At 44.7% G+C, this 23825-nt stretch overlaps 2 protein-coding genes across 5 annotated transcripts in view; both read right to left on the bottom strand.

Moving 5' to 3' along the window:
• Positions 1-688: 688 nt before the first annotated feature.
• On the bottom strand, positions 689-6958 carry LOC138728818 (sterile alpha motif domain-containing protein 9-like). Of its 2 annotated transcripts, XM_069872448.1 has the most exons (3): positions 6841-6958; positions 6148-6192; positions 689-5646 (listed from the first exon to the last, which is right to left on the bottom strand). In XM_069872448.1, the coding sequence occupies exons 2-3, from the start codon at positions 6149-6151 to the stop codon at positions 908-910; spliced, it is 4743 nt and encodes a 1580-aa protein (XP_069728549.1). In that variant the 5' UTR covers positions 6152-6192; positions 6841-6958; the 3' UTR covers positions 689-907. The 2 variants fall into 2 exon arrangements, with proteins under 2 accessions (XP_069728549.1, XP_069728548.1); XM_069872447.1 differs by lacking the exon at positions 6841-6958 and having other exon boundaries at positions 6148-6374.
• A 2774-nt stretch (positions 6959-9732) lies between these two features.
• Positions 9733-23825, bottom strand: part of ERN1 (endoplasmic reticulum to nucleus signaling 1) — a 28386-nt gene continuing 14293 nt past the window's right edge. Inside the window, exons 3-22 of one of the 3 annotated variants that reach the window (XM_069872220.1) lie at positions 22911-22944; positions 21903-21975; positions 20710-20782; positions 19381-19503; positions 18819-18920; positions 18039-18300; positions 17347-17425; positions 16426-16588; positions 15907-16025; positions 15399-15590; positions 14564-14840; positions 14006-14096; positions 13588-13777; positions 12963-13062; positions 12341-12540; positions 11966-12113; positions 11399-11526; positions 10693-10816; positions 10377-10444; positions 9733-10143 (exon numbers count right to left, since the gene is read on the bottom strand). In XM_069872220.1, coding sequence (XP_069728321.1) covers positions 9937-10143; positions 10377-10444; positions 10693-10816; positions 11399-11526; positions 11966-12113; positions 12341-12540; positions 12963-13062; positions 13588-13777; positions 14006-14096; positions 14564-14840; positions 15399-15590; positions 15907-16025; positions 16426-16588; positions 17347-17425; positions 18039-18300; positions 18819-18920; positions 19381-19503; positions 20710-20782; positions 21903-21975; positions 22911-22944 — 2753 coding nt within the window. In that variant the 3' untranslated portion in view covers positions 9733-9936. Of the gene's footprint in view, positions 10144-10376; positions 10445-10692; positions 10817-11398; positions 11527-11965; positions 12114-12340; positions 12541-12962; positions 13063-13587; positions 13778-14005; positions 14097-14563; positions 14841-15398; positions 15591-15906; positions 16026-16425; positions 16589-17346; positions 17426-18038; positions 18301-18818; positions 18940-19380; positions 19504-20709; positions 20783-21902; positions 21976-22910; positions 22945-23825 lie in introns of those variants that run through there. The other 2 variants (XM_069872221.1, XM_069872222.1) reach the window with 2 other exon arrangements.

Below are 23825 nucleotides of genomic sequence, written 5' to 3'. Positions count from 1 at the left end.
AGCGCAGCCCTGCTTTGCTCTTGTTTCAGGGGTTGAGGGCAGGGGAGGGAGACTGGTATTGCCTGGCCAGCAGTCACAAGCTTGGTGTCTACTTCCTGAGGCCAGAAAATGAAGGCTTGGATTTGATATGCTAACCTCTGGTTTCATCCTGTTTGAGGCTTCATTTGTTCTGAATTCATAGTGGCTTGCAATTTCTTTTACAGTTTTTGGCTGTGCCCAGATCTTGACCGAAGTTGGAAAAGCAAATCATACATTGCTACTGTTAGAACTACATCTTCAGGTAGGGCAATTTAAACTCGTGTAGAAACAGTAATTCTTCCTGAAGGTTGTTTATTAGATTAAAATATCAGCTATGTGACTTAAGCTGTGTTCTGGAAATTTAGGGACAATATTGGTATTGAACAACACAAAACACCTAAGAATAACATGACTTTATTATTAGAAGCTTAATTTGGCAAAGTAGTTGCAGAGACAGTATTGTCAACAAGAAGTTAATAAATCGGGCAAGACAGAGTTTTCATTTATCAGGCACACCCAGAATTTAGCTTTAAGTCATAATCTGTGAGCTGAGAAGAAAGGGATCCACACTATACTTGTTTATTCCAGAGCTCAGTTCTTAGATACTTTGAAATAATAGGTCTCTTGTGCTGAGTCCCCAAGCAAATATTGCAATTATTGCTGTCTTGAGTTTGAAATCTTGCTTTTGCTGACTCCAAAACTATCAAAGCTTTCCATTTTGAGGTGTGTTTTACTCATAGGTTTCAAGCTGTTTTAGATATTTTGTCATTGCAGTAGTTAACTGTGGTTATCTTGCCGATGTTCAGCCAGTGCAGTCCATGCTTTAAATGTGCAGGTGGATGCTTCCAGTGCTGTGTCTTCTAACAGCACAGTTGGTACTGTTTGCATACTAAACAGCTGGTGTTCTGCTGGCAGGTGAAGCATTTTCCACTTCAATATTGAAGGCAACAAGACCATTAAATGAAAAGCCTAAATAAAAGGTCACGTTTTCATTTCCAGGGGGCACTGAATCATGATGGAGTGGCAAGATACGGAACTCTTTAACGTGACCACGCATAAATAACTTTCTGTCCTTGGTCCAACCAGAAACTCTTTTGAGACTGTCACGAATCATGGGAACATTCCATATAGTTCCATGTAGCCACTTCATTCTCCTCTCGTGTAAGGACCCCCTAATTAAATTATCAATTCTTGTTTTGTGCACAATCTTGGCCAAGCCATAACCCTTTCCCAGGAAAAAGTGGGTGTAGATTCTTTTCTTTCTGGTGGGAACATCTTTCATCTTGATTTCATATAAGCGTTTCAGGGTTTGAAGGGCTGTGTTTAGAATTTCGTCTTTTTCCGGGTTAGGCTCTTTGTCTAATGCCTCGTCTGGCCAGTACAGCAAGGTGAGCAAAAAATAGGCGCTGGCTGGATATGGTCGTCTTGCTTTGAAGAATCTTGCGCTGAGCTGACGAAGAGTGTTTGCCGGCAAAAGTTTGGCTGATCCTGGTGACAAGCACGCCAGAGTGATATGGCACAAAATGTAGTTGATCAGATCGTTGTCTTCCAGCCTGTCCTTCAGTGGGTTTTCTGTATAGCAACTAAGGATCTTTTCTAGTTTTTCAATTGACCTGTTCTCTTTCTTATCTGATAAGAATGACAGGATATTAGTGACGCTACCTCCACCACTCTTATAAATATTCATGCGTCTAATCAGTTGGCTCTCAGGACTGCTCTGGTTGCCCTCAAAAAGTGATGTTGAGATGAAAAACCTGGCGTATACCTCGGACTGTCTTTTTAGCCATTTTCTGGGGTTATAAATTTGTTCTTCCTTTTCATCTCTTTCATCTTCCTCTTCATTCTCCTGGTTTTTATCTGTTTGGAAATAACTTAGGTCTTCTGAAATCCATTCTAGAGCATTGTACAGGTTCTGGCGTAAGCCTTTTAAGCGTGAGTGAAGCCTTCCCCATGGTTTTGCAATGTCGTTGGGGATGTAATCTGTGATCAGGTATTTCACAAGCTCAGAATATTCCCCATCCGGACTTCTGTGAAATACCTGGATTGTGGACAAAAATTTTAGAAGACGACATCCTACTTCTACTTCTCCAAAGTAGCCAACGTTGTTCATACTTTCCCGTTCTGCTTTTGCAGCCTGTTGTGCAGCCTTGAAGCATTTCATAGCTTTAAGAGCAATCTCTATTTTGTGAATGATGCTTTCGGGATTGTCATCCTGTGACATTTTATCCACCATGAAACTAAACCATTTCCTGTAGACTTGACCTTCTGTATCTAAAATGTAGGAATCGTTTGGCAAATGAAATTTTGCAACCCCTGCCCAGTGTTCCGCGTCTTTAAACTTTTCATTATTGTAATGCAGTCGGGCGAGCTGCTGGGCAAAAAAGGGATCTTTTCCAAGGAGTTCATATGCCGCTTTTAAAACAGCGATAGCTTTTTCACAGTCTTCAGCTTTACAGACGTGTTCAATGAACGGGGAGAAGAGAGTGTCAGTGTTGTCACCCCTGCTTCTTTTGTCACGTCGAATAAACAGATACCTGATGAACTTGATGAATTCCTCTCGTCCAAATCTGTTTTCGAAGAGTGTCTTTTCCTGAAGGAGGGTCATTGCAAGTTGACTCTGGGGTTCATTCCCTGAAAGCTGATGCAGAATTTCTTTTGCAACTAGACAGTGTATTATCTGAACAGATGAAATATAGGTGGTGCTTTCCCTTAGCTCGATAAAAATCATTCTTGCTTGTTCGCTTAAGTGACTTTTGAAATCATATGCTCTTGCTTTCTTTTCTGTATACGCCCCCAGTCCCAGAAAAGCCTCACAATGTGACAATGAAAGGTATGAATTTGGTACATAAAAATTAAGCAAGGCCACATAACGCATCAAGCAAGTGTCCCGAGAAGAGCGGTCTATGCCTTGCAATATGTGCCCCACAAAGTCTCTTACATATGTTGCATTGAACTCCTCACACATCAGGACAAATGTGAGTATAAATTCTGGCTTGACATCTTTCTGCTGCAGTTTATCAAGTTTAGTTTTGAACAGACTCTTCTCCAAGTCCGTCAGCTTGTGCGTGACAGCAACTGTGTCTGTCGGAGAAAACTTGCAGAGCCTTTCAGGGTCATTGGATCGTCTACAGCACATGAGGATGAAGGAAGGTCTGGGGAAAATGGTTTTCCTAATTGCTACAGCGTCCATTAACTCGTTCTTTAGTTCGTCTAAGTAGTCTTCATCATAATCCTCAATCAGGAGGAGCACAGGCAGACAGTGACTGATGTCTCTTTCTTCATAATCTCTAAATGCAAGTGCATGCTCACAAACGGTTGCAGGTAAATACGAAGTCTTGATAATGGCACATCTTAGGTCCTTCCTTCTTTTCCACAGAACTTGTCGGGCTATCGTGCTTCCGCCGCTTCCAGGATGGTGGAATATTTTGAGTTTAGCCACGGAACAGTTGAATCCTCTTCCTTGTAAAATGTCATCTAGGAGTTTGCTAGCATCCTCACATGCTTTGCGTTCAATGATTTCCCCGCAGCGTTTTCTGTCAGCAAGCCAGAAGTTTTTCCAGATGATTTTTCTCCCTCGGTAAAAATTTTGTTCTATTTCTTGTATTTCTTTTTCAGACAAGAGATCTAGTTTGATATCATCACATTGGTCAACACAAAGGATTTCTAGGGAAAACAGCTTCTCTTCTTCCAGGGAAGGAAGCACACACAGGCCTCCAGTGGAAACTGGCAGATGCCTGGGCTGGGCTTTGGAAGGCAGCATTTTTTGAATGGTGGCATCTATGTGACTTAATTTCATACCCACAACACTGCATTGTTCGAGTGTCTTGATGCTGCAGGACGCCTGAGCTAGATAAGCCCACTTCTCATAGTTTTCTCTGGACTCTGCAATGCAAACGATGTACTCCGTGCCATTCATCTCTGTATAGAATTCTTGGAAAGTGTCCACAAGTGGTTTCTGCACTGGTGACAGCAGTAGGAAAAGCACAATGAAAGAGCCCTGTGGCAGGATTTCATCACAGATATGAGTAATGGCTTTCTTAAGGTACTTTTTTTTTGTTCTAATCCATGTATTTTCATCGCAAGGTTTTTCATCCCCAAGGAAGTCGCTGCGCCCATTGCAGAATATCCAGCTGGTCTGATCAAACAGGCACGAATGTTTCTGAGAGGCAGAGGCGCCAGTCTTGCTTTCACTGGCAAAATCCCATGAATGTTTCTGAGAGACAGAGTTACTAATCTTGCTTTCATTGGAGAAATCCTGTAAAAAAAAAGGCCTGGTTGCGTGGTGTTCTCTGTACCTGCTGTAGAGCCCTGACACACTAGAATCTTCGTCAAAGTCAAAGACGCAGAAAATGTTCAAGTGCATTAAAAAGTTGATATAGTTCAGGTCACGCGTTTCACATCTGTTTGTGACAAGGATGTACCGCAGGGAAGTATCCATGTAGTTTTTGCCATCGTTTAGTAGAATTGATAACTTTCTTCCTAAATTTTGAGGCACTTCTGTATGTACTTGAGCACTGGAGAGCTCAGCTTTTTCTCTTTGAGCATCTCTTTCTGATAAACCCTGAATAAAAGTAGCAAGATCATTATGTTCTACAGGTTCGGACTTCGCTCCCAGTCGCTGGTAGAGAGTGCGCTCTTTTGTCAGGATCACCTTCTTGCTGCCTTCATGGTATTTTGGCAAAAGCACTTCAAAAAATTTGCTTTTTACTAAGTCGGATGTTGGTTCAATGTCAACCTCCACCACAAACCTTTGTTCTTGTTCTTTTGGAATCACTTCAACAAAAACAGGTGGGTGAATACATTTCCTTGCAACTTCTTGTACACTTTTGCTGAAGCATTTTTTGATATAATCATCTAATGCATCAACGTAGTGCTCTCGCTCGTTGACCTTTATGCCAATGATCTGCCCGTGCGTCCAGCCACCCTCCTCGACGCTGTCCATGACACCGAAATGGATGGTGCCGTTTGTTCGGATGTTCATGCAGGCTGAAGCAAACCGTATCACTTCACAGGCAAATTTTGATTGCAGCTGATTTTTGTTCAGTTCTGCAGCAATGGCAAAAGATTTGTATTCATGGCAAGGAGCGATTAAACCATTGACTCCTGTTTCTGGAGAAAGAACTTTGTCCTTCACATACTTGAAATGGGTATTCTGACTTCTAAATGGGCGACAGTTGCTGAGCTGTAAACCCTCTTCGGTGTTTTTCGGGGGGGAGTTGTTACTCCTCCTTTGCCTCTTGCCAGGAGCAGGAGCTGTGTTCTCTCTGCTCGTTTTATCTGCTGCTCTACTGCTGTCCCCACTGGGAGATTTTTGAGCAGGAGTCGTTTTGGGTCGTACGGAATCGGTCTGTGTAGCAGTTTTGTTTGATGTTTTGCTGCTGGGAGGCTTGGCTTGCTGTGCATTTTGCGGTAGTTGCAGAAGTTCAGTTCTCTTGCGGATTAATATGTGGATTTGGCCTCCCTTCATCCCCATCTTTCTGAGGAAAGATTCATCCAGTTCCCGTAGTGCTGGACCTGTTACTTCCTCCACATGTAGTTTTTCTACATACTCTTTCTTGATTCCAATAGATTCTAGCCAACATCGGACATGATTCTCGTCCCACTCACTCAGAGGTAACGTTTCATAATCTAAAAGTTAAAATTACGTCTTAGTAATACAAACTAAAAACATATCAACCTGCATGACAAGGTACCATAATCCTTGCAAAAGTGGCCGTGCTGAATGCTAGTGAGCAACTGTGTCTTCTTCAATATGTCAGTTCTGGTGACTAAGAGCATCCTTAACGTTCATCAAAAGCAGCGCTAAGCAACAGTATGGGACCAATAAATCCGTGGAGCAGCAAACCATGATGGAGGGTTAGTAATTTCCCTTAAAGGGAGTAATGGAGATAACTCACTGCATCATTCCCTTCCCAAAACATTTTAAGGTTATTGGTTAACTAGAGAGGTTTGTGTAGGTCATTTACCCCCTTGAGTCTGTTTATTTTCTGCTAAATGAAAATGGCATCAATAAAAAACGCAAGATAAGAGCACTGATTAGTTCCCCACTAGTGATGAATCCTTAAAATGCAGATACCACAAAGCAAATTGCTACATATAAAGTGTAAATTTTCTGAAAGCAACACGTACCCATTGCCTTTGATGGGGGAAGTCCTCCCGTTAAGGATCAAAAACCTAGAGGGGGGGAAAATAACTCTTCAGATTTGCAGTTGATATTGCTGTGTTAGCTAAAGTTGGCTCATTTCTTCTGTTTCCCCAGCTGCTTTCCCACCTGTTTGGTCCCAGGTAATTGCTGTACCTCTGACAGGCCGGTCTTGCCGCGAGGCTGCTTGCTCTCACCTGTACTGAGCGAGGCTGGAGCAGCAGCAGCAGCAACCGCGCACGTCCTGGGTTAGATCCTGGATGATGGGAGGCCCAGCACTCCTGTAGCCCTGGGTCACACAGTGTCTCTTGCTTGCTGTTACTTCTCACTTTCTTCCCTTTTCCCTGCCTCTTGCTCTTCCCCCTCCCGTTTGTTTTTTTTTTTTCAGTGGGTACTGTCTGCCCTTCTCCCTTTTTTCTCCCTCTTTTGTTCCCCATCTGTTCTGCTGCTCACTGGATTTTCCATGAAGCAGTTCAACTTGCTGCCCAACCCAACAGATTTTTTTTTCAGGAGGTGTCCCGGCCTCACAGGTGACCTCCTTCACTAAGAGAGGTTCAGTTTTGTCCTGGCTGCAGGAGGAGCCAGGCTACCACCCTGCTGCGTGGAAGCCCCGAAACGTACCATCACTTCCCCTGGTCAGCAGTAAAGAAGGCACCGTGGAAGGGGGGGTGTTTGCTTACCCTGTTGCGACAGCTCCGTAGCGGTTCAGCAGGTGCCCGTAGCCCCCCCAGCTCCGTCCCTGCTCGTGGTCCGACAGCGACACTCGCAGCCTCCGCGTTCGGGCATGGACGGAGCCGTCGTCCCTCAGCTCCCTGCTGGGTCTGAAAGCCGAGGGGAGGTGAGGAGCGCTCGCTCTCAGGATCACGGCTGGGCAAGAGGTGAGTTCAGCAGGAGCGGGCGGTGAGGGTCTGAGCAGGGGATGTGGAGCCCGGGCCTTGAGGCGAAGGGTGCGCCTGTGGCCGAGAGCTTCGGTTCCAGCTCATTACGTGTTCGGGGAGTGATTCCTGCTGCTGGCGGCTGTGGGAAATGGGCTAAAACTGTCCCTTGCGGTGCCTCTGCCCCCCCCGGGCTGTGATTGGGCTGCGGCGGCTATCGCGCTGCCACAGCTGCTGTGCCACAGCTGCTCTCGGGGGTGACGCCTTTTTGGAGAAAACGAAACTTTGGGAGAATAGAAACCAGGGTGGAGTCCTGGGAGAGGGGGGGCAGCTCTGGGGAAGCGGGTCGGGGGCTGCAGAGCTCGAGGGGCTCCGGGCCCTGCACCCACGTGCCTGTAAGAGCTCCGGGGGGCCAGGCTGGGAGCAGCAGCATTCGTGGCTCTCGCGGCCTGTGCACCCAGAGGGGCCTGAGGACCCCTGGCTGCACCGGGGGCAGCGAAGGGATGCAGCTGCGGGTCTGTGAGGACAAAGAGGCCCGAGCACCCTTTTTCCCAGTGGGATTGGGGAAGGGGGATGATGCAGCAGGATCCTTGCTTTTCCTCGGTCTGTTACTTGTACCCCCCAGGCTGAGAGCAGCCGCCACCACCCCATTTCCCACGCCACAGTTGCTGCCCCAGACCTGCACAGGGCTTACCTGGCAGAGCTGCGTAACAGAGCTGTCCCCGGGCTCTCCTGCCTGCGAGGAAAGTGTTTCCGAAGGAGGTGAGAGAGGGAGGGGAGATGCTCCAACCTGCTGCTCCCCAGGCAGGAGTCTGAGCCTGTGGATGTTCCTGTGGGTCTCTTAAATGATGCGCTCGATAAAAAGCGAAACTGCTTTTAGACAGTCGTAGTGATTCACCAAGTCTCCACCCTTGGCAGCGCGGCTGCTGGGTGGTGCAGCCTTTGCCCTGCTCCTGGGGCGGCTGCGCCCACCGCAGCCGGAGGGAGTTTTCGATGCCAGGTGCTGCCCAGCCTTCCGCCGTCCCGCTGACAGCCGGGCTCCCTTCCTGGAAATCACGTGCTCATTTATCAGCTTCGTTTCCCACCAAAATATTTTATTGGCGGGCATTATGCCAGCCCTGCGTCTCCCCTCCTGCAGACACCGAGGAGGCGGCTGCTGCCTGGGGACTGTCGGGTACAGGAGGAGAAGGGGGCTCCTGCACCTTGGTGGAGGCTCAGTGTGTGTCTCCTGCCTCTATCACGCTCCCTGGGACCCGCGGGGAGGCCGTGGGGGAACCAGGCCCCGGAGGGCGGCATCCACCTGAGCTCCCCGGCGCACAGTGTCACTACGAGGTGTGGGTTTTTTTTAATCTGAGCACAAGTCTTTATTTAGGAGACTTAGAAAAGCACTTTACATGAGAAGTACAAAAATATGAAAGAGGCTTTGAATCTTCTTAGGTAAAACTACCATTTTTTTTTTTTTCAAGCTCTAGAAATGCGTAACTCACGGTTGGCAGCTCCGTTAATCACTCTCTAGGAGAAACAACTGCCTGTACAGTAGCTGCATGTGCCCAGTCGTAAACGGCTTAAGACACGGTGGCAGAATCATACAAATTCCCACTTTGTAATCTCTCCTTTACTGAATTCCAGTGAAAGATGCAGCATTGCTTTCCTCTTCCAGGTGTTATAACATGATTAAATATAAAACCAAAAACCCATTAAGAATGATTTGTCATGCTTTATACTTGTACCTCTTGGACTTGATACCACGGTGTAGTAAAAATTAAATAAATATAAATATGTTAAATAAATACATTGTGAAAGAACCTTCCCCCCCCCATATTAGATCTTGGCATTTCTTCATTCTTTGCAGCCCCTCAGTGCTTTGTACAGCCCTGAGGCCACTGAAAAGGGACGCTGCATCTTTAGACACAGCGGCTGGCTTGGCTGTATCAGCAGCCCCCAGGGACAGGAAGGGGGGTTCCTTTATGCCTTATCGCACCTATTGCAAACACTGCCACCAATTTCACTGTTTGTACAGCTCTCCTCGCTCCCTCTTTAGCTCCTTTGCCCCAGGACTCACCTCACCTCTGGCTCTGCGGCTGGCGCCCCTTTCCCAGAGAGCAGGGAAGGCTCGCAGAGCAGCGCTCGGCCTCGGGCGAGCTGCTCTCACCTGCCAGCGCTCTATTTTCCGGTTACCTGTGTAGATCTGTTCTGATACTGCGATTTCAGCCGAGGGCTCTTCAAGCTCCTCTGTGAATACTGGTCAATATTTAAACAATAAAGCTTAATTTCAAAGTAGGGAAACATTTAACTGATTTTTTTTTTTCCAAGTCAGTATTTTTCAGAACTTCATTGTATCGGCCCAGGTAGAGGGATTAATGTTCCAGGGGTGTGCTGATTAAACACAAATCGTACTCTGCCTACTGTTTTTTGGATGATCATAAATGATTCCCTTTACAACCCTGGGGCCGGCAGCAGTGCGAGGGCAGGTTCAGGTGATTTCCTACAGCTAAAAGGCTCCTTTTGCAGATCCCAGTCCGTAGCATTCCTATTATTTCAGTCGCTGGATTTTAATTCTTCGTAGTAAAACGCATCGGTTATAAAATCACGTACAGTACAGGGATAATGGGTGACAGCTACACCCAGCTCTTGCTCTCCATTTTCACCATCTTGAAAACTGCCCTGGAACAACTCCAGGGCCAGGGGTCGTTGCTATTTGACGCCACCGCTCGCTCCTTGGGCTCCTACCGTCTCCCCGTCCAGCGCAGGCAGAGGGACAAGGCACTTTTTGGAAGCTTGGTTTCTTCAAAGAGGGAGAACTCGGCTCTTGGCTCCCCCTTTTCCCTGCTAAAGGTAGGCGTGTTTCACAGCCCAGTGCTTGGAATGTTTGTCCCGGAGATGAAAGCTCCAGCTCTCCTCTCAAACAGCCTCCCCGGCGAGGCTCGGCTCGGCAGCGTCCTGAGGGTAGTACTGCTGGAACAGTCTCTCGTGGCAGCAGATACGCATAGCGTGGTACGTGTGCAGGAGCAGCCGAGGGAAACGGGCTGTGAAGTAACACACGAAGTCGTCTGGGATGGAGCCCAGCGTCTCCTGCACGTCAGGAGGCAGCTCTCTGTAATGGTGCTTCTGTACAGGAAAAAAGAACAGGGAAGAGAGCTCAGTCAGATGCAGGGGTTCAAGGATCCTCTTCGAACAGCACTGTCTGTCCAAGATAGGTTTCCATGGACAAAGTCACCTCATATTCATCTATCGTAAAGCAGCTCGATACTGAAACCGAGGTAAGTGAGAGAGAGAGCCTGGCCCAGCAAAAGGAGGGAGAACCATGGCGCGCGTGTTGCTTACAGAAAGAACTCCTTTACCTTATTCCTCAGTGCCCTCAGAAGGTCCCGTACCGAGCCTCCTTTATACGATCTGAATCTTCTGAGATCTGCAACAGAAATTACAACATTTCTTTTTGTGGTTGAAGCAGTTTTAGTCGCTGGCCTCATCCGTAAAGTGCCTGCAGGGACAGATCTTCCCTAGGTGGGTTTCAATATCTAAACACACCCTTCAGTTTGAAGAGGTGACACATAAAGGTCACGTGCACCAAAACCAGATGGTGTTATCCTTACTTTCCTTGCAAACCAGGAACAAGAGCACCTAACTCCTTTGCGCTGTGTTACGAGTGTCCGTTACCTGTCTGAAGAGGAACAGTGATGTGCTCTCTCCAGTCCATTTTCACCACCTCTCTTCCGCCTCTTTCTAATTGCTTCACTATTGGACCATCTAAAGACTCTTTCTCTATCCGGTCACTAACATCCTGGAAGAGACAGTCAGGTTATTTCTGGGTTTATTTCCACACTTTTCCCAACAACATAAAACTGCTGCTTTGGGCCAATTGCAACTTGGCGGATAAGGAAGTTGCGATTCTACTCTACTACGTGACAAAGTACAACACAGCGGATTGTACTTAGGATAGGAACACGGATGTTTCTGAGATGAATCATTTCACTGTCTGCCAAAGCCTTTTATCCCAGAGCAGAAGGTTGGGCTGGAAAGAACCTCAGCCCCTCCGCCCGTTCCCTCCCCGCATCAGGGTAGGTGTATTCACTCCCCTGTTGGTGAAAGGCTCCCTGGCTCCGTGTTCTCCTGTGTTGCTTCCAGAGCCCTTCCTCGCTCCGGCATAAGCCGATAACATCACGCTCCAGCCCCACTAGAGAAGAGCTGTGAGATGAAGCCAATTTCTCAAGAGCTACCACTCAGGTATTACAACTTCACTTTCTGTTGGTTGTGCATTCTATCACTTCAAACACTCACAAAGCAAGGAGAGGCTATATTCAACGTCTGAAGAAGGTCTACAGGAGTCCTAAGAACTGAAAGGATTGAAAAGGTCAACACAAACCTGAAAAAACTGGAGCTGTTTTTCTAAACTCCAAAAGAATGGGTGTTTTAGCACACAGCTGGCAGACGGACGCTTCTGGGGGTCCATGCTTATCATTTGCTCTATTAAATCACGAGCAACTATGTCTTCTGCAAGGAAAAGGGGGATAATTCTTAGGCTGTAGAGAAACCTAATGTTTTCTACTTCAGAAAATGAATATTTGCTTTACTTCCTCCAACAGGACCCTGACACCAGCCCCAGTGCTCAAGCACCGCCCTCACAGCTACGCTGGGCAGCCAGCGCAGGCAGTAGCATTGACTCAGCGTGACGATGAAGATCAAAGTTCAGCTCCTTCCTAACCTTTAAATACATGAAATAACTGCAGTCAGGCTTGCAGGGTTCCAAGTTTTGTATCCCAGAGATGCCTCGGAGTACTAATTCTAAGAACTCTCGGAGCTTTACTTCAGAAGTACAACCTTCACCACGGCCCGGCTGGGAATCGCTGCAGGTCGCAGTTCAGTTGGTATTTTCACCCCCACAGAAAGCTCCCTGGACTCTGGTGCTTCGTGTTTACGGCGCTTCTCTTACCGTGTCTCCCTGTGCTCAAAGCCTCCAGGCTGTATGCGCCCAGCAGGATGTTGGCTTGTCGCTGCAGGGATTTGCCAAAGGGGTGGCTGCCCTCAGATACCACATAATAAAAGACGCAGCCGGCTGAGAAGATGTCCACGGTGTACGTCTGCAAAGAAACAACCTCCCATAGCAATAACACATTTTTTTCCTCCCCTGAAGACTTAGGTCTTCGCAGGGCAGTTATTCTGCATCTAAGAGCAAAAGGAAACTTTTCAGAATCACATATTCAGCTTCCAGCCAGCATGAACGCCCCAGCACCGAGGGCTGCGCATCTTAAGGTCTGACTGCAATAAACGTGACACCCGTTGGGCTGATGGGAAGATGAAGACTTACAGGGTTCTCTTTGCAATCTTCACTCAGCATCTCCGGCGCGATCCAGCCCTCGGTGCCGGGCACACCCGACCGACGGCTGAAGCTGTGCCTGCCCACTGCCAGCTTCTTGCACAGCCCAAAGTCCGAAATCATGGCTTTGACTTTCCCGTGGGCGTTGGGCATCGAGATGAGGATGTTATGGGGCTTCAGATCCCTGTGGACTACAATAAACACCCTTTTACCCGCTCCAGGAAACCCCAGCAATACTTGTATCTTTTTAATGTACTTGCATGGTAAACATTTCACAAGGCTGAAGCCCTGTTTGTTAAACCACAGTCCTAACCTCAAACGATTGCCTTTGGTGGAGGCTCAGCACTCTTTCATTCCACCACCACTGGTCATTACATTTTATAGGACTTCTGCCCCAAAAATGCAGCACTCTGAACCAGCACAGCAGAGCATTACCGGGACAAGGCCGTGGAGGGCCAGACGCTGCTGCTGCCGGCACTAGCTGGAGCTTCTATGACTCCCTCTTCTGGGATGGAATAAACAAGCTCCCAGCACCCGACCAGTTTCTCCTCTTTTTTACAGGCAAGAAAATGTACAACTCTCCATCTAGCACCGAAACAAGAGGCATTCTTACCAATACTAAGGGAGTGCAGGTAAGCAAGACCAGATGTCGTCTGTTGCAGGAGAGTGATGGGCTGTAAGCCATGCTGACTGAAGGCCTTCTGCTCAACGTACTGCAAATCACAAGAGAAAACAGGAGATTCAGCCACAACACTGATTGATCCTAATTAGCCCTTGCAGAGGCACTGAGTCCCTGCACCCCCCAAAACCAAAAATAAAACTTGGAGGCTAATGCTAACACACACAAGAGTCATGGTGGGGTTTTCTGGATGAAGGTGATCGCTAAACCGTCATTCAGAGCTATAAATCTATCTAGCAATGTGCTCCAGAAGAGAACGTAGAGGATCTTTAAAGTCTGGGTGGCAGGAGTGGGAGGATGACTAGAAGGGACTTCATCACAAGAAGGAAAATCAAAGGACAACAGCTTCCATCATTAAATCAGAACAGGATCAAGTATGGATTTCTGAAGGTCTGAAAACACCCTGATGTAGGAATGTGGAATTGTCACAGACATGAGGGCAAGAGTCACTAGAACATCTCCTGGGGCTGGCACTTCCACAACTTAAGCTAAAGGAAAGGGAAGGCCTTCCAGGGAGAAGATTTTCTCAAATCCTGTAGGCTTGCAAGTGACCCATCACCTCCTGTAAAGTGGCAGCACACAGCTCGATGGCGATGTACTGAAACTGCCGGTCCTTCTCTGTGCAGAAATAGCGGATCACGTTGGGATGCTCATCTGACTCTCGCAGCAACTGCACTTCACGGTCTGCAAAGCTGAAGCACTCAGGAAGGATTCTTTTCACTGCGACATCACGGTTATCAAATGTCCCCCTGCAGACAGGAAGGAAACCACATCATCCTTTCATACTCTGTAGGCAAAGCCTGTACAAAGCCACTGACAGCAGATATTTTCAGAGGCGTGTTAAAGCATTTCTCATGCTGCAAACAGATACATTTGGTCATTAAACATTTCTAAGGGAACTACAGTCGGTTTTGCTTGTGAAGAAACACTGCATGAAAGTAGTCCAGACATGAAAATACTTTCGTAAAAGCTTCTACCTGTAAACAATTGTCCCTTCAGCTCCATGTCCCAGTACATCTTTTGGGTTGAATGAAATCTTGCCAACGATCACTCTGCTCACATCTTCATCTGAACAAAACAAGAAACGAGGACCGGTTTAGGACAGGTCAAATCAGCCTTTTACAACTGCACATCCTGGGCCAATATGCAAAAGTCTTTTTGTTCGTGTTCAAATTAACAACACGCGTGATCAAAAGAAACGAACATCTGCATTTTGGTCCTCGTGCCGAGTGACCAAACGATCCAATACACAGAGTCAAACACGTTCTGTACACAACACCTGGTGTCAGGTCTGGAAAGACCATGTCTCAAGGATTATGAAAGACCAGTGGTTCACAGCAGAAACTCTAGGTCGAGGCCTTGTTGAATTTAGCAAATGACTGACAGAGAAGTGGGTTTACAAGCAGTTCCCCTCAGCAGCCTTGGAAGGGACAAATGAGTGCATGGGAAGGCCAGGCGGGGGGGGCAGGCTACACGACATAATCCTTATTTTTCAGCTCCAGATAAGCATATAAATGACGTTGCATCAACTTTACCTCCCTCCTCTTGCTCAGTGGAGAGGCAGCTCCCAACATCAGATGTGGAGACGTTGGAGTACGCAGAATGGTTTGAAGCTCTGGGGGACATATTGGGTGTGCTCGTGGCTGAGCTCTCCGTCCGTCCACAGGAAGTTTCCAAGAAATCTGCTTCTGGGGGCAGCTCGCTGGGAGCACGGAAGGGCAGCTGCTGCTGCTGCAAGAGCTGGATCTTCTCTTCCAGCTGATGCTGCCTCTGTTGCTGCTGATGTACGCTCTGTGAGAAAGGACCCCAGTTCTGTAAGTGGAGTGAATTTTCTTACAATCATGTCACAAAAGGGAACTCTCCAGCTACTGGGGTCACTACAACCAAAGGTGGGAGGAAAACTCTCGTGATGACACTATCAGACAAGTAGGCTGAGGAACTTCCACTCACACGCTCTCAATTTCATTCTGAATTCACACTGCAAAGCCCAGAGACCACCCAGTAACCAAATTGTTACTAGGTTGACTGGGTGTCTTCAGACCACAATGGATAAAGGCTTTGATCCAGAAGCTGGAAAGCCTGGCAGTGGTTCAGGTGAGGAAGACAGAAGCCAGTGCTGTTAGGGTGTCCATGAAAGGAGTAACATACGAAAACTGGAACTGGTGGGATAAAAAAATAATCTCCAGAGTTGGCACACAGGCTCAGAGAAACCACTGTCTGGTCAAATTTGTAGCCTTTCTACCCCCTGCACATCCGTGAGGCGGGACCGTCCCCTCTAGCGCATCACTGTCTAACTCCCGTATCATTTCCTAGGCTACAACATGTTTCTGACCCTCCCTGAGCTCAAAGCACATCATGAGTCGGCATTACCATTGGGTAAGTGATGATAAAAGCCACCCAGCCCACGAGCAGGAAGGTGCTGAGGATGATCGTGGCCATGTCCTTCAGCATGGAGTCCACAGGAGCCTCTGGCCGAGGGACAGGCCGAGACAGTTTCTCCTCAATATCCTTTGGGACAACAGGAGGGTCTTCTGTTGAGGAACCCTCAACTATGTCAATAACCTAGGAGGCAAAGAAAGCCCTGTTAGCTCAATATTTTCATAGGTAACAGAGTATCTATATGCAAGCCTTTCTGCTAAACTGTTATTTTAATCATTTCTAATTCTATCAAAGAACATTTTGCGTGTGGGGGAAAAAAAAAAAAATTAAAAGCCCTAAGTCTGAACTAAGGAATGACCCATCGTCACACCAATGATTCCAAATGCTAAGCACATGAAAATCTGACAAAAAATGTGAGGTTTTCTTCTAAGTCCTTCCCCAACTTCTGCTGCTTTACAGTGTTCAGGAACCCAGTAAGATGAAGATTCTCATCACAGACCTCTTCAATAGTGGCTTTATCAGAGTCAGCTGGAATCACATTTTCAGGCCTCTTGGGTAAGTTGCTTGGGAATTTCTCCAGGATCTTTGTAGGGGCAGATAATGGTGTTTCATGGTGCCCTTTAAATAAAACACATGTGTTGAAATAAGAAGTTGTCCCTTTTTCAGGAAAGATATCCTTGACTTCAGCATCTTTGCTGAAAAACATATAAAGATGAGGAGAAAAGCTCAAATTAGCTTTCCACATGCTGAGCTAAGCACTCTTCATCCTCTGCACTGCATAAAGCAGGGGCCTTGGAAAAAACAGTATATGGTTGTATGCTTAAAGATATTAATTCATATGCAAATAAAGATGAATTTGAAAGGATTACTACAATTCAGTAATTGCTGCTTGAGTTCAGGCAGTCACAGCGATGGATTTCCAGCAGCTGAAGAACTGCTCTGAGGTCTGGGTTAGCAGAGCCCGCCAGAGGGCAATGCCACCCTGCAGAGCGGCAGGGCCACATGAGGCCTCACCTACCTATTAGGAGCCAGTCGTTCCAGTAGCTGAGTTTGGTCTTGGCTTTCAGTCTGCCTGAAAACTTCACATCCGTGCTGGGGGTGATAACACACTCGCCGTTGTCTTCAATAGTGACTCCTTCTGTTTGTGGTCCCTCCAGCAAGGGGAAGGCGCTGCCGCGGGGCTAGAGAGAGATCATCGTTACAATTAAGGGACCACTGTGTGCCTATAGTATTTAAACAGGCAACTAAATAAAAGCATGGAGGTCAAAATTGGTAGGCAAGCAAAAATTACTGGCAGCAAAGTCACTGTAAGTAAACACTGACATTATGCACTTGGCAGCTGCTTCACCAACCTTGGACGTTAAACCTTCCCAGTTGCAGGTTGCCTAGGAGAGTAGATTACTCTCTCTTTTTTTAGGAAAGCTAAACAGAAGCTTTATTTCCTACCTGGACAGGCACAGTGTGAGCAAAACAAATCACTGATACCATTTGCTGTCTATGGGGAGTGACTCTGATGAACAAAACTTCAATTTTAACATTAAGCACAATGCACCAACAATGCTGCATAGCAACCTCGGGTCCATTCCTGCTAATCTTGCCTGGCACTGTGCCTGGGGAGCTACAGTTACCTCTTTGCAGTGTTTGAAATGATTCTTGAAATATGGTCAGGCATTCTAAGGCTTACTGTTAATTGTTTCATTAAATACGTAATTTGTGATGCATTTCATGATAGCTACTTGCAATTTAAAACCAAATTTCTGTAGATGCGCAGCCTTCGGTACTTTATTTTCTATTTTAATGGGATCCCTTTGCGAGCCTACTAAGTTGTCTTTTTTAAAATAAATTTTTATCTATGTTTCCATTCCACCTTTTTCTTTAAACACAGCACAGTCCTAATTCTGCAGGTGTTAAAAAACAACTCTTGCAGCTCCCAACTTACCACAACAGTTACTCCTTCATGCACCATGGATGGCGACGCATACAGACTTGTGGAGTATCTCCCTACGTATAGAGTTGGCCTGGAAAAAAAACCAATAAATGTTAGAAAGGAGCAGGCAAATGGATGTTTTACCATCTTAGCTAAAACCTTGGCAACACAATCCTGCAGAACTAACACATGAGTTTCTCAAATCAACATTTATATTTTGAAAACCCAGACCTGTAAAATTATTTAAGCACTGCCGGACCACGAAGCCATTCTTTTTAATTATGAAAGCACCATTAGTTGATTATTCATGTCACAATTACTCATTTGACATAACTCATTTCCTCTTTCTGCATTATTCAATAATTGAAATTTGCCAAAATGCTACGCATGTTTTTAATAATTTGAAAGGTTTTGCATTATAAAAACCAATTCTATTCCATATTATAAGAAACTATTAAATCCAGAACATCAGATAACAGTTATGAATGTACATTTGCTAAGCTTATGATTTTTTTTTTTATCACTGCCTTTAGATAGCAAAAGTTCACATATGATATAAAATAACAGCTAGAGAACTAGAGCTGCTTTTATGCATTCTTTTCCCTATCCTGAAGCTGGCAGAACAATCCTTCATTGAATGTAAGTCAGGTTTTAATGACAAAGCTCTGACAGACAGTAAAAACAACAGGAATAGCGATGCTCACGTCAGTTTGCTCTTGGTCTCTGTTTCCTTTGGGAAGGGGTATTTCCACTTGGTAATGTGTCCAACCTCCCCAGACATGAACGTCAAGTATCGCAGAGTTTCTATGCCCACGTTTGTGTGCATCACTTTCCGTAATCCTTCACGTTGCCAGATGTAAAAAGCTACCACAGGAGAAGCGTAATTCTGGATCCACAGCACATCCCCCGACTCGCTGTCTACGGTCACCACCAGCCCATCTCCATTAGACACAAAGTGGGACATCTCTGCAACATACAAACACACAGGAGATTATCTGGAGTGCTGAAGATGCATGGTTAAATAATACATGTTAACAGTTCAAGCCTCAGGTTAACTGTGGAGCCCCTTATACCTTACATTGCAAAAGAACAGCAGATTAGAGAATCAGTTGACACAATTGGCTTGATAGAAGTCCAACTGCAACACAACAGCACTGCGATAGCGTTTCCTGAGCACACACCACAGTTGAGATATGATTCCTCTCCTACCATGTGTCACTAAACTTTAAACAATCACAACTTCAAGAGCTGCACCTTCTTAGAGTCAATTTACCTGAAAGTGTCTAACAGGGTCTAGATGTTATCTGTAAAGGATAAGAACTGGCAGGTACATATCAGCTGCACAAAACCCAGGCAAACGGCTTGACTTATTCTTTATAGAAAAAAATCAGAATATTTTTGCCTGTGTGCAAAACTCACAGTCAATGTGTGAAGGAGGAAAACAAATCAAAACAAACCAAAGAAGAAAGCAAGTAAACTCTTACTGTATTTTATGTCTTCATCAGGCAGAGTAGCTGCATAATCAAAATAGGTGGCATTCCATCGCAGCTCCTTCTTCTTGGTGTCATACATTGTGATCGTGTATTCTGTTAAAAAATATACAGTCTGTGAAGCAAAAAAACCTGTGAGAGAATAGAATCAATCATCTCAAATCTGAGACACTCTTCAAAATGCCACTGACTGCTCTCTGCATTTCAATTTCCCAACACCCCTGATAAATAAACATTTCAGAGCTGTTAAGGATAACACTCGATTAAGTCCCACACTGATCTTCAGGAACACAGGCACAAGCCCTTATTGCACAACTTCTCCTGATGTACTTTGTTTTATTTACAAGTTTACAATCCCTGCATTCTAAAATGCTGTTGGTCTAACTTTCTGTGTACAGAAAAATTATTTTGTGTACAGCCTAAAATCATAACTTACGGAAGTTTTTCTAAGAAATAAACTTGAAAACCTGAACCAATCACAAGGTCATTTGTTATGAACCTGAAATTTAAAAACAACAACATTTTCTTCTGAGCTGCAGAGAGAGAAGCATATGACCTGTTCTCCCAAGATACAGGAGGGATGCTGATGGGCAAAGGCTTTCTGCAAACGAGGAAGTCAAAGTCTGCTGTTTCTCCCCAGTCATGAGGTCAATCACGTACCAAATATCCTGCTTTTTACCTGAAATCATAATGTAAGTTTCATTAACATTCAGTTGGAAAATTGCACTTCCACCAAGGTTTTGAGCCTTCTCTTTTCTTTAGTAGGCTCATGAACTTAACATGAATAAAGCATTTTTAATAAAACAACTTCTCACAGACAGCCTTAGTTTCATCATTGGCCACTACTGGCCAATCTCAAACACCACAAGAAAGACTAAATACAACATTTGGAACAGGAAGTACTGTGGGCTCTGTTTTTTCACACTGATAAAATGTAACAGAGTTCTGAGTGTAGAAGATCCTGTGAGCAAGCAGAAGAGGAGACAGAAGTGCAAATGTTGAAGGACAGCTGGTGGAAAAAAAAAAAATGAGGGTCTGCACATTTCAAATTAAGGACTGTAATCCTGAATTCCCACTCAAAATTATGTGAGCTATGACCTTAAATATTTCTTTGATGCTAACACAACTGTTCTGTTTAGAAGCTTTGAATAAATACTTTTTATTTAAAAAAGTTAATTATTTTATTTATTAGTTTATTTATTAGTTAGTTTATTATTAGTTTATTTATTAGTTTATTAGTTTATTTTATTTATTAGTTAATTATTTTATTTCTCCTTAACTGGAGAGACGCAAAGTGGAGAACCAGAAGCAGACATTGGCCCTTCAGGAAACTAAAAAAAATACTAAGTTCATCCTGATCCTTCACATGTTTCCTGTTGCAATAAGTAATAACTGTCCTTCCTTCCCCCTTTCTCCTCCCAAATCCATCAGCAATGAGTCAGGACAGTGAGCCATAAATTTGTTGTTATTTGTAGCATACATGAACTGACTATCTCAGACAATGGAGGAGGTCTTAACTGTGTTGCAATGGGATTTCTAATTTAATTATAACTACCAGGCAGTCAATGACATTTATAAGCATAAGAAGACTAAGTAGAAGTCGCCTTTTGTTGAAAGATAGCTTCTCAAGAAATTGAAACACCCCACACAGGCTATTCACTGCTGAGAAAAGCTGCATTCTCTTCCAGGAAAAGTAGTTGGTTCTAGTCTTCAAACAGTAATTGAATTCTAGATTGATCAGATTTTCTGTCATCAGAAAGGTTGTTCAAAAACTATTAACTTGTACCTAAAATAAAGCGTATTTCCATGCAGTCCATCTGGCAGTCCCTACATTTTCTAGTTGCTGAACATATTGCAATCTAAAAGCAACAGAATTTGAGCTCACCCATGTACAGGATTCCATCTGAACTGCGACAGGGAGATGCCTGCACCAGCTCTGGGATAGTAAATGGAAGTTTCTAGGGAAACACACAACAACAAAAAGTTTATTCACATTGGTGTGGTAGTCTTCACATTTGTTCACAGGAAAGTTTGTTCGTTTGTGTTATTATGTTTGTTTGCATATTCTCAGCACCTGAGAACTCAACATGTCAGGTCAAGACCCTGCTCTGCAAACCCAGAACACAGAGGAGTCTGAGTTTAAACTGGAGAAGTGCATGTGGAATGGAAGAACTCCTTGCAGCTGAGAGGTTCAGAGGCCAAGACTCTGTGGTTTTAAGGTCATCACTTAAAAACTGTCTGGCTTCAACACAATGTGGTTCAATTGTCTCTCCCAAAACAGATATAAAATGATTCTCCATGTGAAGGTCAGGCCTTTGCTAAGTTTACATCAGCATGTTAAAATCACTACACTCTTGCCTAAAACTTTTATAATAGTGACTCAAAACAGAAATTAAATTACTTCAATTAAAAAAGAGAGGAGATTAGCAGAACAAAGGAATAGTTTAAAATGCATTGCTGCTTCCTGGATTCACCCAGGAAAAAAAACAAGAATCATTTTTCAAGTTTTAATCTTGCTGTACTGGGGGTGGAGGAGCGGTGAGTAAATACTGAAATATTTAACTATATTAAAGGTCTTAAGAGAAAACATTGCTGCTGCCAGAGAAAATAAACTCCTGGGAAGCCAAACGTTTTATCTGAATATCACCACAAAGTTTAAAAATAAAAGTCCGATGTTAGCTCAGATCTGTGGGTCACAGGCATTGGTGACTATAACACTAAGTGTTGTTAGTATTTTCAAGTGGAAATCACTTCCTGATGATCACAAGGAAGATAGTAACTTTCTGCTGGAATAAAATAATTATGTTTCCACTCTACAAGGGTGGTAGCAACACAGCGCAGGGCACTGCCCCTCCAAATACTTGTATCCTAGCTCTGGTACAGGCAGTGGATGCTGGGGTTTGGCTGCTCTGATCAAGCTTTTCCAAGGACCTGGTGCCCTTCCATTTAACAGTACAAAGGCCTGCAGAACCTCACAGTTCTGCCATAAAGTTCCCCTGGGGACATTATCTTGTGTGAGCCTGATCAAGGCACTTTCCTAAGAATTATCAGAGGAGAGAATTTTAAAAATATACTTACAGTCAAGCCTTCACTATTCTTGCCACCAAGTGTGTACAAACTGCCATCGTTTGGGTCTGGAAGGAATGCAGGCCTAGGATTTAAGCAGCAACTATAAGCGATAAAAAAATTTACTGTGCATCTCTGAGAACAGGAGAGCAACTATGGCTTTGCAGAAAAGCTAATCAACATTAATTTTATGACTTAACACTACTCATTTTTTGAAGTTTCATTTATTAACTACGTAAACAAAAAAACATAAAGATGTTTCAGAACTGATATAATGTAAGGTTACAAATAGGTTTGAAAGTTCAAAAGGCCCAAATGTGGCAGGCAATCGGGTGGGTAAGGGCATGGAAACAAGATCTAAATGCTTTTAAAATGCCACAAATTTACAAACAAACCAATCAAATAAACAAAGCCATAAAGCATAAGGAAGGTAAGTAACAAAGGAGTTGCCAGAACCAAGTAAATTTGAGAAGCAAAGGGAACTCCCCCAATTACAAGAAAACCACTCCAGACCCTAACATCAAAAACAAACCACAAAAATCAAGGACATTATCACTGAGTTCAGAGACACAAAGCTAAAGCCCCAGTTCCCTAGTTAAAAGCGAGATTGCTAGGCTGAAGGAGCTACTCTGAAGTAACAGCTTGAGGGTTTCACTTCACTATTTTTAGTCTTTTATTCTAATAGAATAGACACAAAATGCAAAGACCACTCCCAAGCTGTTCCTGGCATTTTCTATTGAGTTAAGATTGTGGCACAGTTTGCACACCGGATCTCTAACCCCGAGCAGGGGCTGGAGGGAACAGCCTGCACACAGGATGTTTCTCCTTAGCACTAAAAATAAGAGAATTGTATGTGCTTATTTATATCCTTTCTGCATCTCCTCTCTAAACCACCTCACACTGACTGATGCCAGGTATGCAACCTTTCTAGAACACGGACTGTTTTGGTTCATTTAACAGAATTTCAAGATGTCAGTGAATTCAAACAAGCAGCAAATGAGGTAAAGGGAACAGACTTACTCTTCCACATGTATCGGCACTTGGAGAACAGGGTCTGCATAAACAGAAAAAGAAAAATTCATAATACTGGAAATTCAGTTCCTTGAACTCGTTAGATACAGGATTGAGTCGGGATTAATTTGCTCCTTTTTGAAAGGCTCACGCATGGAGTTAGAAAGCAGCCACCTCAGCAGCCTCCACGGTCTCCTGCTTGGTCGTGAAACTCAGTTGCTAAAATGCAAAAGCACAAAGCAACTGAGAAGTTTTAAGTCTTCTCAAGCTCTTTGCTCAGTTTCACCCACATCACCCGCAGCAGCCCCTGGGGCAGATGCAGATCAGACAGCAGTACTGTACTGTATCTTGGGTCTTCTCCTTATTTCTCACCTGGGCAGAGCACAGACTCTGTCAGAAGTGCCTGTAGACATCAATAACACCCCTTTCTTCCCACATGTGTGTGCGATCGCCGGCAGCTCAGCAAGCAACCACTGTCACTGTGCAGGCTTCTACATCCGATCTTACTTAAAAACCAGCTACAGCTCATGGAAATCTGCAGAGACTGTGAGAAGAATGATACTAAAGTACCTATCTTGATCTGTTCATACAAGAAAGCCAACCTAGTGCTTTTTTAATCTCTATTTCACAAAACTTTGCTACTCAGATTCAAGCACCTTGTGTACCAGGCAGGTAAGCACACACTTTCTAGCCTACTCCACATTTAATTTGAAATGCAAGGCGCTACCCTCACTGAACAGAACAGGCAGGCTGCCAATGTCTGACGGGCAAGACTGATGCAAGTCACAGAAAACAGTTCCACTTCGCAATCCAAGATAAGACCTCAGTGAAAAGAAAAAGAGAAGCCTGCCACTGGCTACACAAAATTACCTAAAACCTGTTTAAATAACCTTCCCACTAAAATTTATTCAAGAATCCACATTA

The sequence above is a fragment of the Phaenicophaeus curvirostris genome, chromosome 19 (assembly GCF_032191515.1).
Source record: "Phaenicophaeus curvirostris isolate KB17595 chromosome 19, BPBGC_Pcur_1.0, whole genome shotgun sequence".
In the NCBI taxonomy this organism is placed as follows: Eukaryota; Metazoa; Chordata; class Aves; order Cuculiformes; family Cuculidae; genus Phaenicophaeus; species Phaenicophaeus curvirostris.
This window is presented reverse-complemented; position numbering and strand designations above follow the sequence as displayed.